At 39.9% G+C, this 23,338-nt stretch overlaps 1 protein-coding gene across 3 annotated transcripts; it reads left to right on the top strand.

Moving 5' to 3' along the window:
• Positions 1-1,713: 1,713 nt before the first annotated feature.
• Positions 1,714-18,074, top strand: GPRC6A (G protein-coupled receptor class C group 6 member A). 3 transcript variants are annotated; one of them, XM_050949524.1, is made up of 6 exons: positions 1,714-1,907; positions 7,799-8,102; positions 10,185-11,012; positions 13,465-13,677; positions 14,757-14,880; positions 16,157-18,074. In XM_050949524.1, exons 1-6 carry the CDS (start codon positions 1,714-1,716, stop codon positions 17,278-17,280), a joined length of 2,787 nt encoding a protein of 928 aa, XP_050805481.1. In that variant the 3' UTR covers positions 17,281-18,074. The 3 variants fall into 3 exon arrangements, with proteins under 3 accessions (XP_050805481.1, XP_050805483.1, XP_050805482.1); XM_050949526.1 differs by having other exon boundaries at positions 10,185-10,496; XM_050949525.1 differs by lacking the exon at positions 13,465-13,677.
• Positions 18,075-23,338: the final 5,264 nt, after the last annotated feature.

Genomic DNA, 23,338 nt, shown 5'->3' on the forward strand with positions numbered 1-23,338 from the left:
GTTTTTTTTCCTCTCTTAGCCCATTTCCCTGCTTTTCAGAATGGAAAGAGGGTAGTGAAAAAAGGTGGAGAAAGAGAGGGAAAACTGAAAATCAAAAATCTTAAATAAAAACATTTTGTGAACTAAATTGAAAAAAAAATCAGGTCTGTTTCCACAACTTTGAAATGAGCATATTTTCAAAGTTTTCAAAAGTTGTCATGACTTATTTATTTAATTTCCCTCCATCTTTACTATTAATATATGCATGGCCAAAAATTCTAGAAGTGGAGTGGATGTAACCATCCTCTCCTCCTTCTGACACCCCTTCATCGGAGCACCCTACATTTGGGGCTTGGCAGAATTCTGAGGGGACAGAGCCACCTGAAGCTGGGTAAAGCCAAGAAACAACCTTTTTAGTTCTCATTAATTCATCACCATGGTATATGGCCTCCTTGGCAACCTGAAGATTTCTGACAGAAAACCTCTCCAAAATTAATGCTAGTGTTTACAGCATATATTTCTCTGTGAATTTTCCCACAGAGTGAGGATTAGGGCACAATAACAGACTGAAACCACTGGCAGTATAACTACTCTCAGAATTATGGTGAGAAAAACAAAATCCAGGCTGCCATTCCAAATATTGGTCCAATAATGCCCTCCTCACAAAAACTCCATGGAAGCCCGGAAAATTTAGGACAGAGTTTCAAAATGAACCTTCTAATTTGTTTTTTTCACACTCACGGGCAATTATTGATGGTAGCAACATTTACACGGAGGCTGAGTGCCTCTGTGCTGTACAGTTGGCTAGCTATTGGCATGAAGTGAGATTCCATGTGATATAGTCCTGTGGATTTGGCTGGAAGTGTTGTTGCTGAGAGTGGCTATTCCCTGCCACTCACAAATCAGAGCCATCATCTTCATGGAGATTATTTCTGCAGAGTCAAATGGAGAAGAGATGATACATACATTCCTTCAAACAAAATAGAGTTCAAACCAGCTTGAATTTTACTGATTTAAAATGCCAGGCTGAAAAGGCAGAGGGCATGATCTGGCCCTTTACTTACTCAGCACATGCTCCAAAGCCCATTGAAGTCAATGGGAGCTGGGCTTTGGATCAAGCCCATCCAAACATGTATTTTAAACCAACATGTGAAAAAGCTCTCAGAAAATGGCCCTGAGGAAATGCAGTCTGGAGACAACTTCTTCTTTCAGGGCCTGCTCCAAAAAGCACTAGAGTTAATGGGACTCTTTCCAATATCTTCAATGGGTTTTAGATCCAGCCTTTAAAGCTTTTTGTGGCAAAATTGTGGATATGGTATTTCTACTAGTATTTTACACGGCTTGATGTTCATATGCCTTGGGCTGGAAGATATTCCGGATATGCTTTTGATAGAGTATCCCAAATTTACATCAAAATATTTGACATATGTTTCATATACAGCCCAATAATATATTACTGTAAGTACACAGAATTTTTGTGTCCAACATCCCATCTATTTTAATAAATCTATTTCAGGGTTCTCACTCAGCTGTTTGTAAGAGTATTGCATTAGTGGCATCAGGGCAATAACATGAGCCTTTTGAACTAAACACAGGCATCTGGCGAGGTGTGACTAGCTTTCAGTGCAGCCCTTTTCCTTTGCTGCTGTTTACAGGTGAAATAGGAACAGTGTTGTTGGCACTGTAGCTAGCTTAATTGACTCAAGGCAGCTAGTAAGCAAGTGAAACAGAAACATGGCATTAGTTGGTTTGTTGATCCCCTGCTTTGTGATCAGCTTTGATATCACCCACTCTTGCCAGAATACTGACAATTTTGTGGGTGCCAGTTCTCCCGGGGACATTGTCATCGGAGGTTTGTTTTCAGTTCATGGCAAAATGCTACATCCAGAAGAACACCCCATGAGACCAGTGATTCAGAATTGTGCTGGGTGAGTAACATTGCAAATAATACAAATGAAACACCAAGATGATATCACTGAAACCACTCATGAGCAGACATCAAAAATGCTTGATAAATTGCATTTCTGAATAATTATTTCTTAAAAACAGGTTAGTCTTGTGAATCCTCCCAGTAAGCGTGTGTGTGTGTGTACAGAGCACAGAGTAGTGTAATAATATGCTCCCCAGAAGATACTGTGACCAGCTGAACTTGGGGTAACTCTTCCTCTGATCACCTGGATCTATTTACCCCTGGAATCAAATGGCATTGGAGGTTGGGGATGAGTAATCTTTTTCATTTCAATTATCATTTTAGCTCTGATTTGCTATTTGCCTAAACAGTACCCTAAAGTATTATTATTTATTATCAGTAGTGCCTAAGAACCTTAGTCCCGGACCAGTGCCCCACTGTGTTAGGCCCTGTACAAACACAGAACAAATAGACAGTCCTTGCTCCAAAGAGCCTAAAATCCATTGTTGTAACTTAAGTATTGGTCATATAATAATACACTTCCAACCCGACATAATGAGATCGGATATAACACGAATTCGGATGTAACGCGGTAAAGCGTTGCTCCAAGGGGACGGGGCTGCACGCTCTGGTAGATCAAAGCAAGTTCAATATAAAGCAGTTTCACCTATAGTGCGATAAGATTTTTTGACTCCCGAGGACAGTGTTAATTGGGGTAAAGGTGTATATCATTTGAATATGTTGTATTGGCCAGCACTGTATATTGTATATGTTCTAAATCATAGTACATTCTTTTTATTGAAGGTGGAGAAATTGACTAAGGGAGAGGCTGTTCTAGATTTTATTCTAACAAATAGGAAGGAACTGGTTGAGAATTTGAAGGTGAAAGGCAGCTTGGGTGAAAGTGACCATGAAAGGATAGTGTTCATGATTGTAAAGAATGACAGAGGGGAAAAACAGAATAAAGAAAATGAACTTTAAGAAGGACAATTTTAGCAAACTCAAAGAATTGATAGGTAAGATACAATGGGAATCGAGTCTAAGGGGGAAAAAAAGTTCAGAAGATATGTCAGTTTTTAAAAGAGACATTATTAAAGGCAGAAGAGCAAACTATCCCAATGAGTAGACAAGATAGGAAGAGACCATGTTGACTTACCTAGCTTATCCAGGATATCTTCAATGACCTGAAACTCAAAAAAGAGTCACACAAAAAGTTGAAACTAAGTCAAATTACAAAGGATGAATATTAAAAAAAACAACACAAACATGCAGGGACAAAATTAGAAAGGCCAAGGCACAAAATGAGATTAAACTAGCTAGAGACACAAGGGGTAATAAAAAAACATTTTATGAATACATTAGAAGCAAGAAGACGACCAAGGACAGAGTAGATCCTTTACTCAATAATGAGGGAAAGACACTAACAGAAAACACAGCAATGGCCAAAATGTTAAATGCCTTTTTTTGTTTCAGTTTTCACCAAACAGGTTAGCAGTGATTGGACGACTAACAAAGTGAATATCAGTGTAAATAGGATAGGATCTGAGGTTAAAATAGGAAAAGAACAAGTTAGATGTTCAACTTGGCAGACCCTGACAAAATACATCCTAGACTGCTTAAGGAACTGGCTGAAGAGATCTCAGAGCCATTAGCAATTATCTTTGAGAGCTCACAGAGGATGGGAGAGATCCCAGAGGACTGGAAAATTATCTATCTATAAAAAGGGGAATAAGGACTCAGGAAATTATAGACCAGTCATCTTAACTTTGGTATCTAGAAAGATAATGGAAGAAATAATCAATAGTCAAACAATCTATTTGTAAGCATCTAGAAGATAATAAGATAATAAGTAACAGTGAACATGGATTGATCAAGAACAAATCATGTTAAACCAACCTAATAATCTTTGACCGGGTAACAAATCTTGTGGATGAGAGTGGGGGAAAGCACTAGATAATTTCTCAACTTTGGTAAGATTTTTGATACTGTCTCACCTAACTTGTTCATAAGCAAACTAGAGAAATACAGCCTAGACAAATCTACTATAAGGTGGGTGCACAACTTGTTGGAAAACCGTATTCAGAGACTAGTTATCAATGGTTCACAGTCAAGCTAGACGGGCATATCAAGGGATGTGTGCAGGGAGTGTCTTAGATCCAGTTCTATTCAATATCTTCATTTGGATAATGGCACAGAGAGTATACATATAAAGTTTGTAGATGATAGCAAGCTGGGAGGAGTTGCAAGTGCTTTGGAGCACAGGATTAGAATTCAAAATGATCCAGACAAACTAGAGAAACGGTCTGAAATAAATAGGATGAAATTCAATAAAGACAAATGCAAAGTACTACATATAGGAAGGAATAATTAATTACACAAATACAAAATCGGAAATGGTTGCCTAGGAAGTAGTATAGCAGAAAAGGATCTGGGGTTATTGTGGATCACAAACTGAATATGTTGCAACAATGTAATACTGTTGCAATAAAAGCAAACATCATTTTGGGATGTATTAGCAGGAGTGTTGTAAAAAAGACACAAGAAATAATTCTTCCACTCTATTCAGGAATGATAAGACCTCAGCTGGTATACTGAATCCATTTCTGGGCACCACACTTTGGGAAAGATGTGGACAAGTTAGAGAAGAGTCCAGAGGAGAGTAACAAAAATTATTAAAGGGTTAAAAATATTACTTATGAGGAAAGGTTTGGGGGGTTAGGCTGGAGAAGAGAAGACTGAGGGGGAGACATAATAGTTTTCAAGTACATAAAATTTGCTATTAAGCAGAGGGTGATAAATTGTTCTCCTTATCCGCTGAGGACAGGACAAGAAGTAATGGGCTTAAACTGTAGCAAGGGAGATTTGGGTTAGACATTAGGAAAAACTTCCTAACTGCAAGGGTAATTAAGCACTGGAACAAATTGCCTTGGGAGGTTGTGGAATCACCATTGGAGGTTTTTAAGAATACAGCCTTAAGAATGTATTTTAACAATACATGTCAGGGATGGTCTACTAGGAGTATTATGAATAGGACATTAACAAACAGCAAAATAAATGCATAAATTAGGTAGCCGTTTGAAGTGTGTAAAATTATAATCCATTTTCAAGTGAAAAATAATGTGTGTTTGAAACATAAAGTACTGGTTTTTCTTTAACATTTATATATTCAAAATGAGATCCTTGAAATTGAATTTTATTGAATTTCATAAAAGACTCAGGGTGGGATTTTGAAGAGTACCTAATGAATTAGGAGCAATGGCTTTCAATGGGACAAGTGATCGTAACTCACTCAGATACTTTTCAAAACTCTGCCCGAAATCTATAGCCAGATACCGAAGCTCTTCATTAATCAAAGTTCTCAGTGAGTACTTTTGCTGAATAAGGACTGAGCAAGGATATTATGATTTGGTCTGCAAAAGGGAAAATCATAGAATCATAGAACTGCAAGGGACCTCAATAGGTCATCTACTCCAATCCCACGCACTGAGGCAGGACTAAGTATTACCTAAACCAGAGGTGGGCAAACTACAGCCCACGGCCGGATCCAGCCCAGGAGCAGTTTTAAATCGGCCCGGGGAGCAGGGTCGGAGGCCGCATCATGGGGCTCCCAGAAGCTGCAGCATGCCCCCGCTCTGTCTCCTATGTGCCCCAATAGCCGTGCTACAATGGGAAATGTAGGGGCAATGCCTGCAGACAGGGCAGCGTGCAGAGCTGCCTGGCCACACCTCTGTGTAGGAGCCGGAAAAGGAACATGCTGCTACTTCCAGGAGCCACTTGAGGTAAGCGTTGCTTAGAGCCTGCACCCCTGAGCCTCTCCGCATGCCCCAACCCTCTGCCCCAGCCCTGATCTCCCTCCCGCCCTCCAAACGCCTCAATCCAAGCTCAGAGCACCCTTCTACACCCCAAACCTCTCATCCCCAGCCCCACCCCAGAGCCCTCACCCCCTCCTGCACCCCAACCCCAATTTTGTGAGCATTCATGGCCCGCCATATAATTTCTATTCCCTGATGTGGCCCTCAGGCCAAAAAGTTTGTCCACCCCTGTCCTAGTAGCTCTTTATGACTACAACTTTGTCAGACCCTGTGGTTTTCCTATATGCTGTTTTTTTTTAAATCCTGGTACAAACCGTCAGTTTTTACTTTGAGTTCTGGGTTCAAAGGAACACAAACTCTGAAAGTGCACATCAGTTGAAATATTAAGGTGTCACCTGGTTTTGCATCACAATTATACAAAATTGCAAATTTTGAACAATTTTGATGCTAAATCATAAATTCATAGATTCTAGGACTGGAAAGGACCTTGAGAGGTCATCAAGTCTAGTCCCCTGCCCTCATGGCAGGACCAATACTGTCTAGAGCATCCCTGATAGACATTTAACTAACCTACTCTTAAATATCTCCAGAGAGGGAGATTCCACAACCTCCCTAGGCAATCTATTCCAGTGTTTAACCACCCTGACAGTTAGGAACTTTTTCCTAATGTCCAACCTAAACCTCCCTTGCTTCAGTTTAAGCCCATTGCTTCTTGTTCTATCCTTAGAGGCTAAGATTAACAAGTTTTCTCCCTCCTCCTGATGACACCCTTTTAGATACTTGAAAACTGCTAGCATGTCCCTTCTCAGTCTTCTCTTTTCCAAACTGAACAAACCCAGTTCTTTCAGCCTTCCTTCATACGGCATGCTCTCTTAGGGTGACCAGACTGCAAGTGTGAAAAATCAGGACGAGGGTGTGGGGTAATAGGAGCCTATATAAGAAAAAGACCCCAAAATCGGGACTGTCCCTATAAAATCTGGTCACCCTATGTTCTCTAGACCTTTAATCATTCTTGTTGCTCTTCTCTGTACCCTCTCCAATTTCTCCACATCTTTCATAAATTGCTCCACTTGAAATTGATTCCAGCTTCACTCAAAGCCTTGTGAACCTTACAGAACCTTGGCCAAGAGCGGAGATGAGGTAGTCTTAGTGTGAATATTTTGCACGTCTCTACTTATGATTAAGAGTCTGATCCAATGAGAAACTTGCCACTAACTTCAATGAGCTTTGGATCAGGCCCTAAGAGCATCCACCCAAATGCTATATGGGTTTCAGATTATAGTCTTAGAAATGGTTATTTCCCTAGAGTCTTTTCTCTTTCTGTTTAAGACCATAAGAACGTTAGTGCTGCCACACTAGGTTAAATCAATGGTCCACCTAGCCCAGTATCTGTCTCGGACAGTGGTCAGTACCAGAGATTCAGGGGCATTCGAAGAACAGGGTAATTTTGGAGAGATCCATCCCTGTCTTCCCCTCCTGGCTTCTAGCTGTCAGAGGTTTAGGATTGCTCAAAGCATGGGGTTACATCCCTGACCATCTGGCTAATAGCCATTGATGGACCTATTCTCCATGAATTTATCTAGCTCTTTTTTGAACAATTATGCTTTTGGCCATTACAACATCCTACAGCAATGAGTTCCACAGGTTAATTGTGCATTGTATGGAAAAAGTACTTCCTCATCAGGTGTATGTTGAAGGAAAATGCTTCAAACAGAAAATTATGGCCAAATCCTCAGGTGATGTACGTTAGCAGAGAGCTCTGAATTCGACAGAGCTCTACTGATTTATACCAGCTGAGGATCTGGCCCATTAATGTATATAGTTTGACAATTGAATAGCAAGGTGTATTCTGCTTCTCCATGACATGCAAATTCTTATTTACATTGTATTAAAGGTTTTGTGTTGGCTTCCTAAATCTCACATTTGAATGTGAGACAAAACAAACTAAATTTAATATTTTTCCCCAAAACCAAACAGATCACACGCAATAACAATTTTGACATTTCATTTTAGTAAATGTCAGGGGTTAAAGAACTGCTTTTGTTCCAGCCTTGATTCTGCAAATCTTTACTAAAGTAACAATTCTGTTTCATGACAGTTTCGAAATTCAAGTGTTTCTTCAGACTCTTGCGATGATACATGGCATTGAAATGATCAACAATTCAACACTGTTATCTGGAATTAAACTGGGCTATGAAATCTACGACACTTGTGCAGAAGTTACAAAAGCCATGGGAGCAGCTTTGAGGTTCCTGGCTAAATTCAATGCTTCCAAGGACACAGTAGAATACAAATGTAACTATTCAGACTACATACCAAGAATTAAGGCTGTCATAGGTTCCAGCTACTCTGAAATAGCAATGGCAGTTTCAAGGCTATTGAACTTGCAACTAATCCCACTGGTAAGTTTGAGGCAATATTTTCATTTTGAATAGAGGACCAAATTTAGCAATGGTATAAGTAGGCACTGCGCCAGTGGAAATGAATGATAGTTGCACATATGGATTTGGCCCAAAGACTTGTCTGTTGTCTTCAGGAATCAAAGACAGAAAGTGCTGCCAGGGCTGACACTGCAGTCACTCTCTTTCAGTTATTCAATGGAAGGACATAAAGCAAGAGCTTTAAGGAGTTGTTCATTTGCCCTCTAAACCACAGAGCAGTGGCACATGATGATTTGGCCCAATCTGTCTAACTAGAGAGGCTGGGGAAACTGAGGGCCTGATCCAAAATCCACTGAAGTCAATGAGTGTCTTACTTAGTCTGGGGTGACTGTGTTAGTGTCTTGTCCTGTGCTGAAAAAAGATGAAGATCTAGTTTGGGGATAAATCTGGAAATTCTCCTCTCCCGCTCCGTAGAACATCCAAGGATTGGTGGAGCACATGGTGCCCAAGCCACATCCTCCCTGCAGCCAAATATCTTTCTCCATCCCTGACATGGAATCCGTGAGACTGGAATGGAATCAATGAGACTGCTCACATGTTTAAATTTAGGCACATGCTTCAGTATCTGCCTTTGGGATGCTCCAGTGGTGCAAAAGGGGAGGAATTGGGGGCCAGGATCTAGTCCTGAATATACTGCTAACAGTACGGACTATATGGTAGGACATAGTAATTAGAGAGATAGGAAAAAGACATATAAGATCACTAAATCCCTTCTTCTGCAATGATAGGAAGGGATCGTGCTCTCCAGCTCCCCTATTGGGCAGATACTAAACTGATCCTAAACTTGATCTTAATCAAAAGGCAGGTTATAGGAACAAATCATACATTGGCATAGGGAGATGGGAAAGATGACCTAATAAAAGCTTTTCCCATCACTAATTTCCATAATCAACTAACAACAATAATAGTTGGTATCAACCAGCCTGGTCATCCTTCCCTTGTTGGCAAGTTTGTATTTATTTTGACAGTTAAGATGCCTAGGAGGACAGGGAATATGTGCAAAGGAAAATCCCCAAAGACAAACAGGGACTAAAAGTTACTTTGGTTTAAGTTAAACTTTTCCACTCATAGCTATCTGAGTTATATTCCATGGAATCAGTGCATCAACTAGTTTTATAAAAGAGTTTGTCTCACTCTTTCTGGAACTACACTTTCCAACTATTTGCTACTATTTTCTCAGGGATGTTCCTCCAGTAGATATTGAGATTGTATATTTATTTAAAATTAATTAAAGTTCTGATAAATGAATATGTATCTGTGCAAATGGTTCTTCCAGGCTTGGTGATAGTTGTGCCCTACAAAGACTAAGGATATCAACAGTTTGAACAGTAACTATTTGAATACTTCCAAAAATGTTGATTAGTATTTTTTAACAGCAGGTTGACATAATCTGAACAAAGTTTATCTGTAAAATAAAATGACAGTACTAGCGTAGTTGTCATTTCTTCTTTTAACACCAGATCCTCAGCCATCATTAAGATCCCTTTGTGCCACCAGAGTAGGCCAAAGGACCAGAACCGAAAAGGTATTAAGATGCCTAAAGATGCAGATAGGTGCCTAGGCATTGTTGAAAATCCCACTAGGCACCTGTCTGCATCTTTAGTTCCCTAAATACCTTTAGAAATCTGGCCCAGAGTCCTCACACCAGCCCTAAATAGTCAGCTGCTCTTTCCCCTGATATGGAGGAATCCTCAGCCGGCTTTGAATCACCCATGCCAATTGTCTAACATACTGGGAATGTTGGGGACAGCAAAGGGGTAGGGAGGAGGAAGGTTCAGGTCATGACAGGGTGGAGGTGGAGTGTGATGAACTGGGTGATCCTGGGCTGCTGGGAATGTCTCTGAAGCCCCCAGCCAGCCCCAGGATTGGGGGAGGCAGAAAGATGGCTTAGAGCCACCTTTGCGTCTCCCACGCACAGCTGCATCAGGCTCAAACTTGGCACACCTGAGGATTAAACCTTTAGTTCAAAGCACAGCTTGGGATCTCTTGGCATCTACTCAGAATTCACAGTTTCTGTAACTGAAATGTTCTGTCCCTTCCTAGGTTAGTCACGCATCAAGTGCTGAAATCCTCAGTGACAAAATCCGCTTTCCTTCCTTCTTACGCACTGTGCCTAGTGATTTTTATCAGACGCGAGCAATGGCCCGCTTGATCCACAGGTCTGGATGGAACTGGATTGGATTAATAGCCACTGATGATGACTATGGGCGATCTGCTCTGGACAGCTTTGGGATACAGGCCATGGCAAACAATGTCTGTATTGCTTTTAAAGAAATGTTGCCAGCCTATCTCTCCGATGGCACCATTAATGCCAAAGTTAATCAAGCACTCGAGAAGATTGTCCAGGAAACCAGGGTAAATGTAATCGTTGTTTTTCTCAGACAATTCCATGTAACAAAATTATTTAGAAAAGCAATTGAGAGGAACATACATAAAATCTGGATTGCATGTGATAACTGGTCAGCTGCTGTCAAGATTACTACCATTCCCAACATCAAGCACCTTGGAACAGTCGTGGGATTTGCATACAAAAGTGAAAACATGTCTACGTTTCATGACTTCTTGAAAACCCTGCATTTGCAACCCACTGAAAACAACATGTTCTTAAAAGAATATAGTGTGCTTTTGTCAACCTGCGCACATGTGGAGGACCAGGATTTGAACAAGTGCATTTCAAATTATTCTCAGGAGAATTTGATCTATGAGGCTGGGATGTGCAGTCAGAGCTGGAGAGATGATTTTCTGATGGCCAACATTGAGCCAGGATTTATCCAAAGTACTATGCTTGCAGTCCATGCTATTGCATATGCTGTACGGGAGCTGTGCAAAGACAGAGACTGCAAGAATCCTATTGCTTTTGCTCCCTGGGAAGTATGTTTATGATACTTCTGCATTTCCTCCTCTATGAACACCATTCATTCTCTAGTTCTTCTTTGTTACCCATATTCACTAACTGTGCACTTCTGTCCTCTTGTTACTGTGTAACCTACTCTTTCCCACCAGAAACCTGTTCCCTGAATTGAGGCACATAGGTATATGTTTAGTCCTTCCTTCACCGCTGCTATGCCAATTTAAACCAAAATTTGTATACTAGAGATTGGTCAGACATCTTAGATATAATCAGAACAATCTAATCAATCTATTTTTAAGACGTTAAACAGCCACTACTTTAGTATCTGAGGCTGCATACCAATTTAACAATATGCAGTGGATGCTCTTGATAGATAGGATTATTAGAGAAGAAGAAAGTTACTCAAAGCATTTCCCACTTCCTTCCAACATTACCTCCATCTTGCCTGGGTTCAGTTGTCTTTCATCTGACACGAACCTTCACCTGAAAGTCAAACTGAAGCAAACCATTCTTTTGTATGTGTATGTGTTAATCTTGATTTTACGCTGGAGTGAATGACAGGAAAAGCAGGCCCTGTTATCTTTGGGATGAGTGAAGTATTCTGCCTAATACCCATCTGGTTTTGGGGGTGGGTGGAGTGGGGAAAGAGTAGGAGAAATCAGACAAATAAACCTGACCTGACCTTTTACCGAAGTACCTGGTCAGGCCTATTCACTTCTACACACTTTTACTGGGATAGTTAAACAAAGATCATTTAAAAGGCAAACAAATTCTGAAGCACCCTGACCTGTTGTGACCTGTTATCCCAGGTCAGGGCAGGTCAAACATGATAGAGATTGAAGAAAACATCAACTTTTTACATAAACTTTTAAACACAAAGGACCTGGTATAATTGGCTACAACTTTATTAACTGCAGTGAAATTGCATTCATATCACAGCTGAACGTATAGTCCAAAACCTATAGGACATAGGAACTAACATGTTTAGAGGCCAAGACATAGAGGGAGTTGTGACAATTGACTAATATGCACTGCTTTGAAAATGTATCCCTTAGGGTTCACGCTTAAGTCCATGAGCAGGCATATTCAAAGTTTAGGCTGAAACGGACTCTTTAGCACATCTCCCTGTACTGAGAAACCATAAGGTCAGTGGAGATTCAGCCTTTGCAACTAACTGGTTCCAGTTGACATACGATTCTAGACAAATCAGAAAGAGACAATTATTCAAAAGCGGTCTCTAATTTGGGATTTCTCTGTTTCTGGTACCCAGACATCAAAGGCCTGATTTTCAGAGGCATTGAGTTCTGATTACATCTGGATTTCTAGGCACTCAGTGCCTCTGAAAATCAGGCATAAGGTGTCTGAAGTTAGACATCAAAAAACCTGAGGCACCCAAAGTTAAAGGCTACTTTTGAAACTTTGGCCTCAGCCTCTTAGTAACTTAGGGCCTGATGCTCCTCTCATGTACACCAGTGAAAATTAGGCAGAGTTCTATTAAAGATAAACTTTGCACTTACGCCAGTGTAGCATGAATGAAGTTATAGTTACACTAGTATCAGAGGGGTAGCTCTGGATCTGTAAAAAGTTATCTCTAGACTGATTCTTGCCTGCATATTTATATCTGTCTCTGGAAATTTCCACTACATGCGTCTGACGAAGTGGGTATTCACCCACGAAAGCTCATGCTCCAATACGTCTGTTAGTCTATAAGGTGCCACATGACTCTTTGTCGCTAGTTATATTATAGTAACTGAGAGCAGAAACTGGCCTAACACATTTGTATTTGAAGGAATGGTTCTTTGATTGTATTCAAACAGAAGGTGTTTGTATAAGAAAATGTAATGACTTGAAAGGCTGTTAACTTCAAAATTCCTTCTCAGCCCCATCCTGTAACCATGGCATTAGATGACTCATCTTAATCAGAGTCACATTTGAAAAATGTTAGAATTGGATATGGATCTGAACAATCCCAGAGCTTTGGGAGAGTTTGGATCTGGATCCATATCTGAGTCTAAACTCTGTCCCTCTCTACCTCAGATACAGCTGAACAATAATGGCTGGCATCAGCCAGGTAAAGTTCTGTACAAGAAGATTGTTCTTGAAAGCCTTCTCCATTGCTTGTTAGCAGGATATTCTCCCTTCCTTATTGTACCAAACTGTCACAAGCTGGACACGCAATAACATGAGTATTTGTGTGATTATATAAAGTAATGATAAGAAAACTGCTTTTTATGTATATACACCAAAAGGGACCTGTATGATTGTCTTGTTTGGCCTCCTGCCTAATGTAATTCTATGGCCTGTGTTATGTAGGTCATATGAGATGATCATAATGGTTCCTTCTGATTTTAAGATTTTTATGTTCCTAAAAGCAGTATATCTTATCTTTATGCAATCATGTAAATAATAAACTAGATCCATTTTACCAAACTAAAAGGAAATTGATTTGTTTGCTTATTTTTACTGCTACAGCTGCTTGAAGAACTTAAAAAAGTAACATTCAATGACAATGAAAAAGAAGTTCATTTTGATGCCAAAGGAGACCTTAACATGGGATATGATGTACTTCTCTGGAAGGAAATCAGCGGCCGCATGGTGATCACTGAGATAGCAGAATATGACCTGCAGAAAGATGACTTTATCTTCAAGGATGAGGAGAAAGAAATGGAGTTTCTGAATTTAAAGGTATCTGAAGGACACACTGTGTTTGTACTGTAAAATGTGAAAGTGTTAGTGAACAAAATATGGTTTGGGAAGTTTGTTCCATGCCCTTGCCCTTCTCCTGCAGAATATAGCACTTGGGGTATGTATTTAATACTCACCTCACATGTACTTAGTATTATTAGTGAAGACTCCTCCCGGATGTCATGGTTCAAATGCTCTATTACTTTAGAGACAGATTCTGCCACTCTGGTTTACTCTGACTAATACCTTGATCTGCGAGTGGTCTCAATTATTTCAATTGAAACATTGCTGAGATCCAGCTCCTCCTATAGATGCTTTTCTACTGGACAGTTTACAAGTTACATCTGTCCTAAGACTTCTATTGAAGAACTTAATAGTGTCATTCTAATTTAAAAAGTAATTAGTAGAAATGTCAACTTCTTAGCAAAGCATCTATTCCTTTCATTTATGGTCACTTTAGTGACAAAAATAAGCCTTTGTTGCTCTTTGCTTCTATTAGCCTTGCAGAGTCAACACAGCTAAAAAAGAGCGTACTAAAATTATGTTCCTTCTGGTGCCTTATCAATAGAACTGTTGTCCAACCCCATTGCTGTTTTTTGGGATTGTGCGTGAAACAGGCCCAATCAGTTACACCTGGGCAACATTATTATCTTCAGAGGAGTTGCACAGATGACACTGAGAGCAAAATGTGATTGCCCAGCTGTGATTGAACACCTAATCTGATATAAAACCTATATTACTGGAGATGATGCAAAAGAAATTACCCAAAGGTCAGATACAGGTCAAATTTTTAAAAGCATCAAAATAATTTAGAAGCCCAAGTTCCATTTTCAAAAATGACTTAAGGGATTTGCGAAGTTATCAGTTACAAACTCCCCCATATTTTTACTTGTAAAATGAAAACATATAAAAAGTATTGGGACAATAAACATGGAGCTCTACAATGCAATGTTTACAGAGTCATTTGTAGGTTGTATTAAAATGCTGTTTAATAGCAAAGAGTTTGATCAAACCGTAGAATGACCCGAGTGATTTTGTGCCTAGTTTGTGTTCTGTTTGTTTTCTCCATAACACTGCAGACAGTTAAATCAACATGCTCCAGGAAATGTAGACCAGGGCAAATGAAGAAGGTTTCAGCAAGTAAGCACACATGCTGCTATGAGTGTGTGAACTGCCCAGAAGACCATTATACTAATCAGGCAGGTAATGAATTATGATCCAAATAAAGCATTTGTTTTATTCATGTACAGTATATGCTTTGGAAATCTGGAAAAAACTTGTAATGAAATAAATATATTTGTCTACATTCAGTGCCCTAAATACACAGGGCAGGAATATTCAGCACACAACTCAGTTTACATGTTTTTTAAAAAATCAGTTCTTCCAAAGCGAAGGTGATTAGATGCCCCAATTCACTGGGTTTGTTCTGGGATTGTGAGACAGTCCTGCTACCGTATATGATTCTGTTTAAGGTAGAAATGGCTTGAGCCCAAAATCTGGATCCAAACACCCTTGAACTTTAAGAAAATTCAGATACAGTTCCAAATTGATCCTTTATCTAACCCTGACCTCTCTAATGAACTGAATCAAACTTCCAATCCAAATAGCCCCAAATTTAGGATCTCATTCTACAACTGGATCCATGTAAGTGGAGGTCTATTGACTTCATCGAGGCATCATTTTGGGTAAAGGGGATTAATCACGTGGATCCAATGATAGGATCAGGGCCTAATTTTGCATCTCTGGATCACTTCTCCTGAAAACTAGAACAGGGTCCTTGTAATCGTTCTGCAGTACATCCATTTCAATATAAGTACTGTTAGTTTTCGTTACCAAACATGTTTTGTCTATAATGAGAGTACTGTCAGGTTAGAGTATACAATAATATCTCCTAGATGCATGTAGGATGAGGTCTTCAATACTGCCTTCTGTACCAGTACCTAGTTTTAATAAAGCTTTTAAAAATGGGGAGTGAAGAGTAGAGGAGGGAAAGGAAAAAAGTAATCTTAAGAAATTGTTCAATACCATAAGTTTTGAACATTCTGATAGCAACCAACAGTAAACTACTCTCTTTTTATGCTGTTCATAGAAACCAAAGCATTTGCAAAATTTCTCTGCAAAGAATTTTACAGATATGTTCAACAGAGCTGTGCCAAAAGGTAGCCCAGTTACAATAAAGTTAGACTTCTAAAGGGCAAACTACAGTAGTGTCTCTCCTCACTATTGTATTTTGAAAAGGTGTCTGTAAAATGAAAGTTACTGTAGAGTATTCAGAAGTTTCCCACACAGTAGAAATAAAATTTCTAGAGGAATTATAGTTCCAAGTATCCAGGAGGTAATAGGTTTAATTTAAAGGGTATTATTTTGGGACTCAGATAAAACAACATTTGTCCTGTTCTAGAGCTCAGAATAAACCCTCTATCTCTGATAACTGGCCTACTTTGGGCTTGCTCAGTAATCTCCACTTCTCTCCTTTTAGATATGGATTACTGCTTTCTGTGCAACAACAAAACTCACTGGTCACCTGTGAACAGTACTACATGCTACAAAAAGACAGTTGAATACCTCAGCTGGAATGACTCGTTTGCTATTTTGCTAATAATCCTCTCTGGCCTCGGAGTTGTGTTGATTTTTGCAATTAGCACAATATTTACTAGAAACCTGGCTACCCCTGTCGTAAAGGCATCAGGTGGTTTAACTGTTTGTTATGTTATTCTCCTCTGCCACTTCCTCGTTTTTGCTAGCACTGGCTTTTTCATTGGTGAGCCAAAGGAATTCAAATGCAAAACCCGGCAAGCTTTCTTTGGCATCAGCTTCGCACTCTGCATCTCATGTATTTTAATGAAGTCACTGAAAATTTTACTGGCCTTCAGCTTTGATCCAAAATTACAGAATTTTCTGAAGTGTTTCTACAAACCTGTTCCTATTGTGGTCACCTGCACCGGAATTCAAGTTGTCATTTGCACTTTTTGGGTAATATTTAGAAGCCCTTTTGTTGAGCAAAATTTCTTTATCCGAAGAGTTATTATACTGGAATGTAATGAAGGTTCTATTGTGGCTTTTGGGGTCATGTTAGGCTACATAGCTGCTCTGGCCTTTATTTGCTTCATATTTGCCTTTAAAGGCAGGAAATTACCTGAGAATTACAATGAAGCTAAATTCATAACCTTTGGCATGCTCATTTACTTCATAGCTTGGATTACATTCATCCCTGTCTATACAACTACGTTTGGTAAATACCGGCCAGCAGTTGAGATCACTGTTATTTTAATATCAAATTATGGAATCCTATGCTGCACCTTCCTTCCTAAGTGCTATATCATCCTTTATAAGCAAGAAACAAACACAAAATCTGCATTTCTCAAAATAATTTACAACTATTCCTCCAAAAGTGCAGGCTGCCTTACAGTAAGCCAAATTTCTTTGGAGTCTAACTGTACCACCCCCCAGTATCCCATCACAAACTCTTGCTGTAAAGCTGAAAAAACCTCTGTGAATGGCAACTGCCACTCTGAAGTCTCCAAACATAGTCTGATAAGAGAGAATGTTCCTCCGAAAAATACCGCTGGGACAATATCAAGGAAGAGATTGTCTAGCATATGACTGTGCAGCATTGGAGCAGCTAGATAGGGAAAGAGTAATTTCAGGAAGCCAGCTCTTCTCCAGGTCTCCTGCCCCTGGGCTCTCCACAAGGCCCTGTCCCGCCCACATAGGATGCATAAACAGCTGTACATTGGCATGACAATTCAGGAGATGGCCAAAAAAAAAAAAAAACCCCACAAAAACTAACCACCACCAAACATCACATCCTATCCTCAGGCAGAAAGAGGAGAGTGAAAGTGCTCAGACGCCAGGGTGATAAGTAACGAAAGAGACAGACTTGTATCAAAAAGAAAGCCTTCCCCACAGTTCTGTATCTGCATTTGTTGTCAGTCCCTTTCTCTCCCCCACATCCTCACACACAGACTGTAGCTCCCATGCATAAGGAGGGAAGAATATGTCAAGAGAACCTGTACCGGATTGCTTGTCCAGGGGTGTCATCTTTTTCCAAATAAGGAAACTCTGTGTTAAAACATGATAATGGCACTTACTTCAACCCTAAAGAATTCCCTCATCTCATTTGGATAAATCATTCGATGGCTGGGATCAATGAAAAATGTCATGAAAATTTTAGCTTTTATAATACTAGTAAAGAAGTCTTGAAAGAAAAATGACAATGAATTCTTTCTGACACCAAGAAACAGCACAAAGTTTGACTGATATTAAATAAGATTGTAAGGAACTGTTGGTTAGTTATGCCATTAACCTGCAAAATTGGAAAATATCACTTTATATTTTAACTTCTATGCAATGGTAGTCCAGAATTTCACAGATTTCGTAAATATAACTTTGGGATAGTGGGCCTCATTTGCACTTATACAAGCATAAATCATAAGTAACTTGAAGACAAGGAAGATCAAAATCAGGCCCACTGATTCCAGTGTCATTTTACTTACATCTCTATTAGCAATCTACTAAACATGAAAATGAATACTTTTCTATTATACCTTTGTAGTGTTTTAACAGTGTCTATTAAAACAAACCTTTGATTTTTGTGATAAAATAGGCAATTCAGTATGCTGTTTTTCTTATTATAGATCACTTTCAATATAAGCATATACAACACAGTGATTTTGACATGAAAAAGTACACTCATTTATAATGAGTGTGAATTATACAGGTGCAACTTATGTTCAGGAATGAGTAATTGTGCATACAATTTCTGAGCCTGATTAAAAGTATATGTGTATATATAATTGTATATATGATTGCTGCTCACACATCACAATGTGGTAAGAATTCTGTTCTGAATGTAAAACCTTTTGTATTGTAAATCTGAAATTGCTGGAGTTTAGTTGCTTCTGCAACAGCAAAACTCATGAAAAAGAGAGAAACAAAGCTCATGCTAAGCTGGTCATTTCTTAGCGTCTGGCCAGCCAAAGGCATGTTGAAGGCCACTGTAGGCATATATGTATGTTGCTTTCAGAAATTTTAAGACTAGGATGTCTTGAACATATAAGGTAATGAGATGATTAATGTAATAAAAGGTATTATTTAAAACAGTGTTTGTTTGTTTGATTTCCTTATCTCTCCCTCAGAATTTTTGCTCAGCTTCGAATAAAAAGAATATTTAGCTCAAATTTATTAATAATTAAAATTAATTATTATTATTACTTGTATTTCCATAGTGCCATAGGGCCCTAGTCATGGACCAGGACCCTGCTGTGCTAAGCACCGTACAAACACAGAACAAACATAGAAAGCCCCAGTGCTTTGCACCCATACATATCAGTGTATTTTAGGCATATTGTTTAAAAGCTGAATGTGGTTGAGGACAGGGGCAAGGTGTGCGGGGGGAAGAAGGGGGCAGGCCATGAGGCGAAAACACATTAAACCATAGAGAACATAGAAATGTACAGCTAGAAGGGATCTTGAGAGGTCATCTAGTCCACTGCACTGAAGCAGGACGAAGTATAACTAGACCATCCTTGATGGGTGTTATTCCAACCTATTCTTAAAAATCTCCAATGACGGGGATTCTTCAACCTTTCCTGGAAATCTATTTCAGAGTTTAACTCTACCTTAGAGTTTGAAAGTTTTTCCTATTACCTAACAAATATCCCTTGCCACAGATTAAGCCCATTACTTCTTGTCTGACCTTCGGACATAGAAAACAATTCATCACAGTCCTCTTTGTAACAATCCTTAACTATTATCAGGTCCCCCCCTCAGTCTTCTTTTCTCAAGACTAAACATGCCCGGTTTTTATACCCTTGTCTTATAGGTCAAGTGTTCTAAGCCTTTTCTCATTTCTTTTGCTTTCCTCTGGACTCTCTCCAATTTATCCATATCATCTCTAAAGTGTAGCACTCAGAATTGGACACAGTACTACTGCTGAGGTCTCACCAGTGCTGAGTAGAGTGGGACAATTACCTCCCAGGTCTTACATATAGCACTACTGCTAATACATCCCAGAATGATATCAGGTTATTTTTGCAGCTGCATCACTTTGTTGACTCATATTCATTTTGTGATCCACTATAACCCCTAGATGCTTTTCAGCAGCAACACCTTTTTGTAGCTGTGCATTTAATTTTTCTTCCTAAGTGAAGTACTTTGCATTTACCTTTATTGGATTTCATCTTGTTGAATTCAGAGCACTTTTCCAATATGTCAAGGTCATTTTAAATTCTAATCTTGTCTTCCAAAGTGCTAGCAACCCCCTGCCCCCCCATCCTCAGCTTGGTATCATCTGCAAATTTTATAAGCATACTGTCTACTCCATATACAAGTCATTAATGAAAATATTCCATAGTACCAGACCCAGGACTGGCTCCTGTGCAACCCCACTAAGTATGCCCTCCCAGTTAGATAGCACACCATTGATAACTACTCTTTGACTACTATGTTTCAACCAGTTGTGCACCTTATAGTAATTCTGTTTAGGCCACGTTTCCCTAATTTGCTCATAAGAAGGTCATGTGGAACTGTGTCAAAAGCGTTACTATATCACATCTACTGCTGCCTCCCACCACTAGAACTGTCAAAGAAAGAAATTAGGTTGTTTTGGCATGACTTTGTCTTGAAAAATCCATGCTGGCTATTCTTTATAAGCCTATTATCGTCTATTCTGTGGCCTGCATTGTGCAGGAGGTCAGACTAGATGATCATAATGGTCCCTCTGACCTTAAAGTCTATGAGTCTATGAATCGCTTGTTTAATAATTTGTTCCAGTATCTTTCCACGTATCAAAATTAGGCTGACTGGTCTATAATTCCCCAGGTCCTCTTTGTTCACTTTTTCAAAGTTGGGTGCTATGTTTCCCTTCTATAGTCTTCTGGGGCCTCACCCGTCCTCCAGGAGTTCTCTAAGGTAATTGCTAATGGTTCCACGACTGCTTCACCTAGTTCCGTAAGTATCCTGGGGTGAATCTAATGAGGTCGCGCTGATTTGAACACATCTAATTTATCTCAGTATTTTTTAATCTGTTCTCTCCCTGTTTTGCCTTGTGTTCCTTCTGTGGGAGATTTTGGGAGCAATATGTTTTGGGAGGGTCATAGCGGTAACATGTCTCGAGCAGGGAGCTGTAGGATTAGCCTAGCAGGGCAAGCATCCATTCTGGGAGGCATGGGAGTTGGGGGGGATGTGGCAGATTTTTATGGGGAGAGCATGAGGGAGATGTGGGGCATGGGTGGCCAAAGAGGAATGGAGAGGAGTTGTGCCCTGCTAAACCTCCAGGCCTCAAGCCCATCCACTGCTCCTCCCTCCAGGGCCATTCTCCCTTCACACATATCTGTGTCCTGCCCAGGCACTGAATCCCCCATCATGGCCTTCTGCTCCCCAGCCCCATGACTGCCTCCCTGGCTCCCCAGTTCTGTGCAAGGCACCATTTGTAAGTCTAACAATGTAGCTGATAAGACTTGACAATTCTGCTGGCTATTCTTAGTAGAACTAGTAAAGGATATGCCAAATTATGTTAAGTGATGTGTGGAAATGTCCAAAGCAGCCTATCTGGGAGAAGTCATTAGACCTTATGTGTGTGTGCCATGCAGTTTATGGAGACTGTGGTTCCTTAGCTAGGGGGAGCTGAAAAAGGGGGAGATACTAAGACTTCAATTTCAAAAATGGAGTATTTTTAAATGTTTCCTCTGCCAAGGACAATGTATAATAATAATTAATAATAATCTGTATTCCCATAGCACCTAGAAGCCCCAGTCATGGACTTAGAGCCCTGTTGTATTAGGAGCTGAACAAACTCAGAACAGTCTCCACCCCAAGGAGCTTACAATCTAAGTATAAGACAAAAGACAACCAATGGGTACAGACAGATGGGTGAGTACAAGGAAACAATGAGTCAATATTGGGGGTGGGATTAGTTAGGAGAGGATCAGCTAAATGGAAAGAGAAGGGAAGGGAAGGGGGTGAGGTGGACAGGGCAGGGGAGAAGACAGTAAGTAGGGCATGTGTGGAGTGAAGCTGAGATGAAGAGACTGGAGGGAGGAGAGAGGGAAGGTTGGAGGAAATAGTCAGTCAGCATAGGCCTAGCAGGGCTTTTCAAAGAGAACACTCCACAGTTTTGACTGAAGGTGAAAAAGGTCCCTCTTCTGTAGCAACCAGCTAGAGTCTGGCTGGCACCTCTTGAGAGTTCTCCCCCAAGGCCATGTTGTTGGGGGGGGGAAAGGGAGGCACTGCCCGGCTCCCAAAAACAAACAAACAAAAAACTAATAGACCATTCAGTTGTTCTAGGACGAGTTAATGCAAGGGTAGGCAACCTATGGCACACATGCCAAAGGTGGCACGTGAGCTGATTTTCAGTGGCACTCACACTGCCTGGGTCCTGGCCACCAGTCCATGGGGCTCTGCATTTTAATTTAATTTTAAATGAAGCTTCTTAAACATTTTTAAAACCTTATTTACTTTACATACAACAATAGTTTAGTTATATATTATAGACTTATAGAAAGAGACCTTCTAAAAACGTTAAAATGTATGACTGGCAAGCGAAACCTTAAATTAGAGTGAATAAATGAAGACTCAGCACAGCACTTCTGAAAAGTTGCCAACCCCTGAGTTAATGTGTCAGTTTTGGAGGCGCATTTCCACCACAAAAGTGTGAAAAACAAGGATTTTATTCCTGAGTCAAGTCCAAGTCTCAGCACAACCTTACCTATGGGGTTGTTGTCTGTGTGTCAGGCTGTGTAATGTTGAACAGATTGTGCTGTTTTCTTTAAAACAACCTCCACTCTCTTAGTGTGGAAGGACCTTGCCATTCATTGTCACAATGATAACTGATGTTTTGGGATGTTTTTAAAGACATGCACTTGTAACAGCAGCAGGAGTTACACACACATACACATCTGCCCCCACCCTTAAACATTATAATGACCACTGAAAGCTCCAGCATGGAATTTTCATTGCTTGAAGTTAGCGGGATGTTGTTCTGTTAGGGGAATGAAATAACAGCTAATTAAATGACAAAAACTCTCTTAGCTTATTATAATAAGCACAAGCCACTAAACGATTGCGATTTGGAGCCATATATAACACTGCTCTACAGCCAAAATGCTTCTGAAATAAATGTAGTCCAACTTTACTAATTCTGGGTCACTGAGAATGAAAATGATGCTTAAAATTGTTGATTGGCTCTCGTTTTCAAGATATGCTATTGGGTCAGTATATACGACCCTTGACTTGGGAATGGCGGAGGATACGTGAGTTAAAAAGGGAAGGGATCTCAATTTAAACCAGAAATGACTAAAATACATCTTTGACTGGATCTATGAATAAATCTATGACTGGGTTTGGACAGTACTTGCTTTTTAGGCAAAACAGTGAATGATGCAATCTGAAGCTAGTATTGCATCATACATGATATGAATTGCATCATGTTATCCTAGAAGTCATGGATGATGCAATCATAACAAAGCTTACATAACTCTGCTGAACAAATTGCCCTATATCAGCTCTAGAAATCATACAGTGTCATGCTCTCTTATTTGTCAGTGTTTGATTTTGCAAAGGGACACATTTCTGTTTAGCCAAAGTGAGCAGAGATGCCTCGTACTTGTGTGAACAGTGCAGATAACTTCTGCTATGTTTGTGGTGTAGTGACTTTTGCATC

Source organism: Gopherus flavomarginatus, chromosome 4 (genome assembly GCF_025201925.1).
Source record: "Gopherus flavomarginatus isolate rGopFla2 chromosome 4, rGopFla2.mat.asm, whole genome shotgun sequence".
Taxonomy (NCBI): Eukaryota; Metazoa; Chordata; order Testudines; family Testudinidae; genus Gopherus; species Gopherus flavomarginatus.

What these genes read in the sequence shown, in the direction of transcription:
- GPRC6A (XM_050949524.1), top strand. Translation starts at nt 1,714, where the DNA reads ATGGCATTAGTTGGTTTGTTGATCCCCTGCTTTGTGATCAGCTTTGAT. An exon ending in GTGATTCAGAATTGTGCTGG is followed by an intron (nt 1,908 to 7,798) that starts GTGAGTAACATT and finishes GTTTCATGACAG; the next exon opens with TTTCGAAATTCAAGTGTTTC. An exon ending in ACTTGCAACTAATCCCACTG is followed by an intron (nt 8,103 to 10,184) that starts GTAAGTTTGAGG and finishes GTCCCTTCCTAG; the next exon opens with GTTAGTCACGCATCAAGTGC.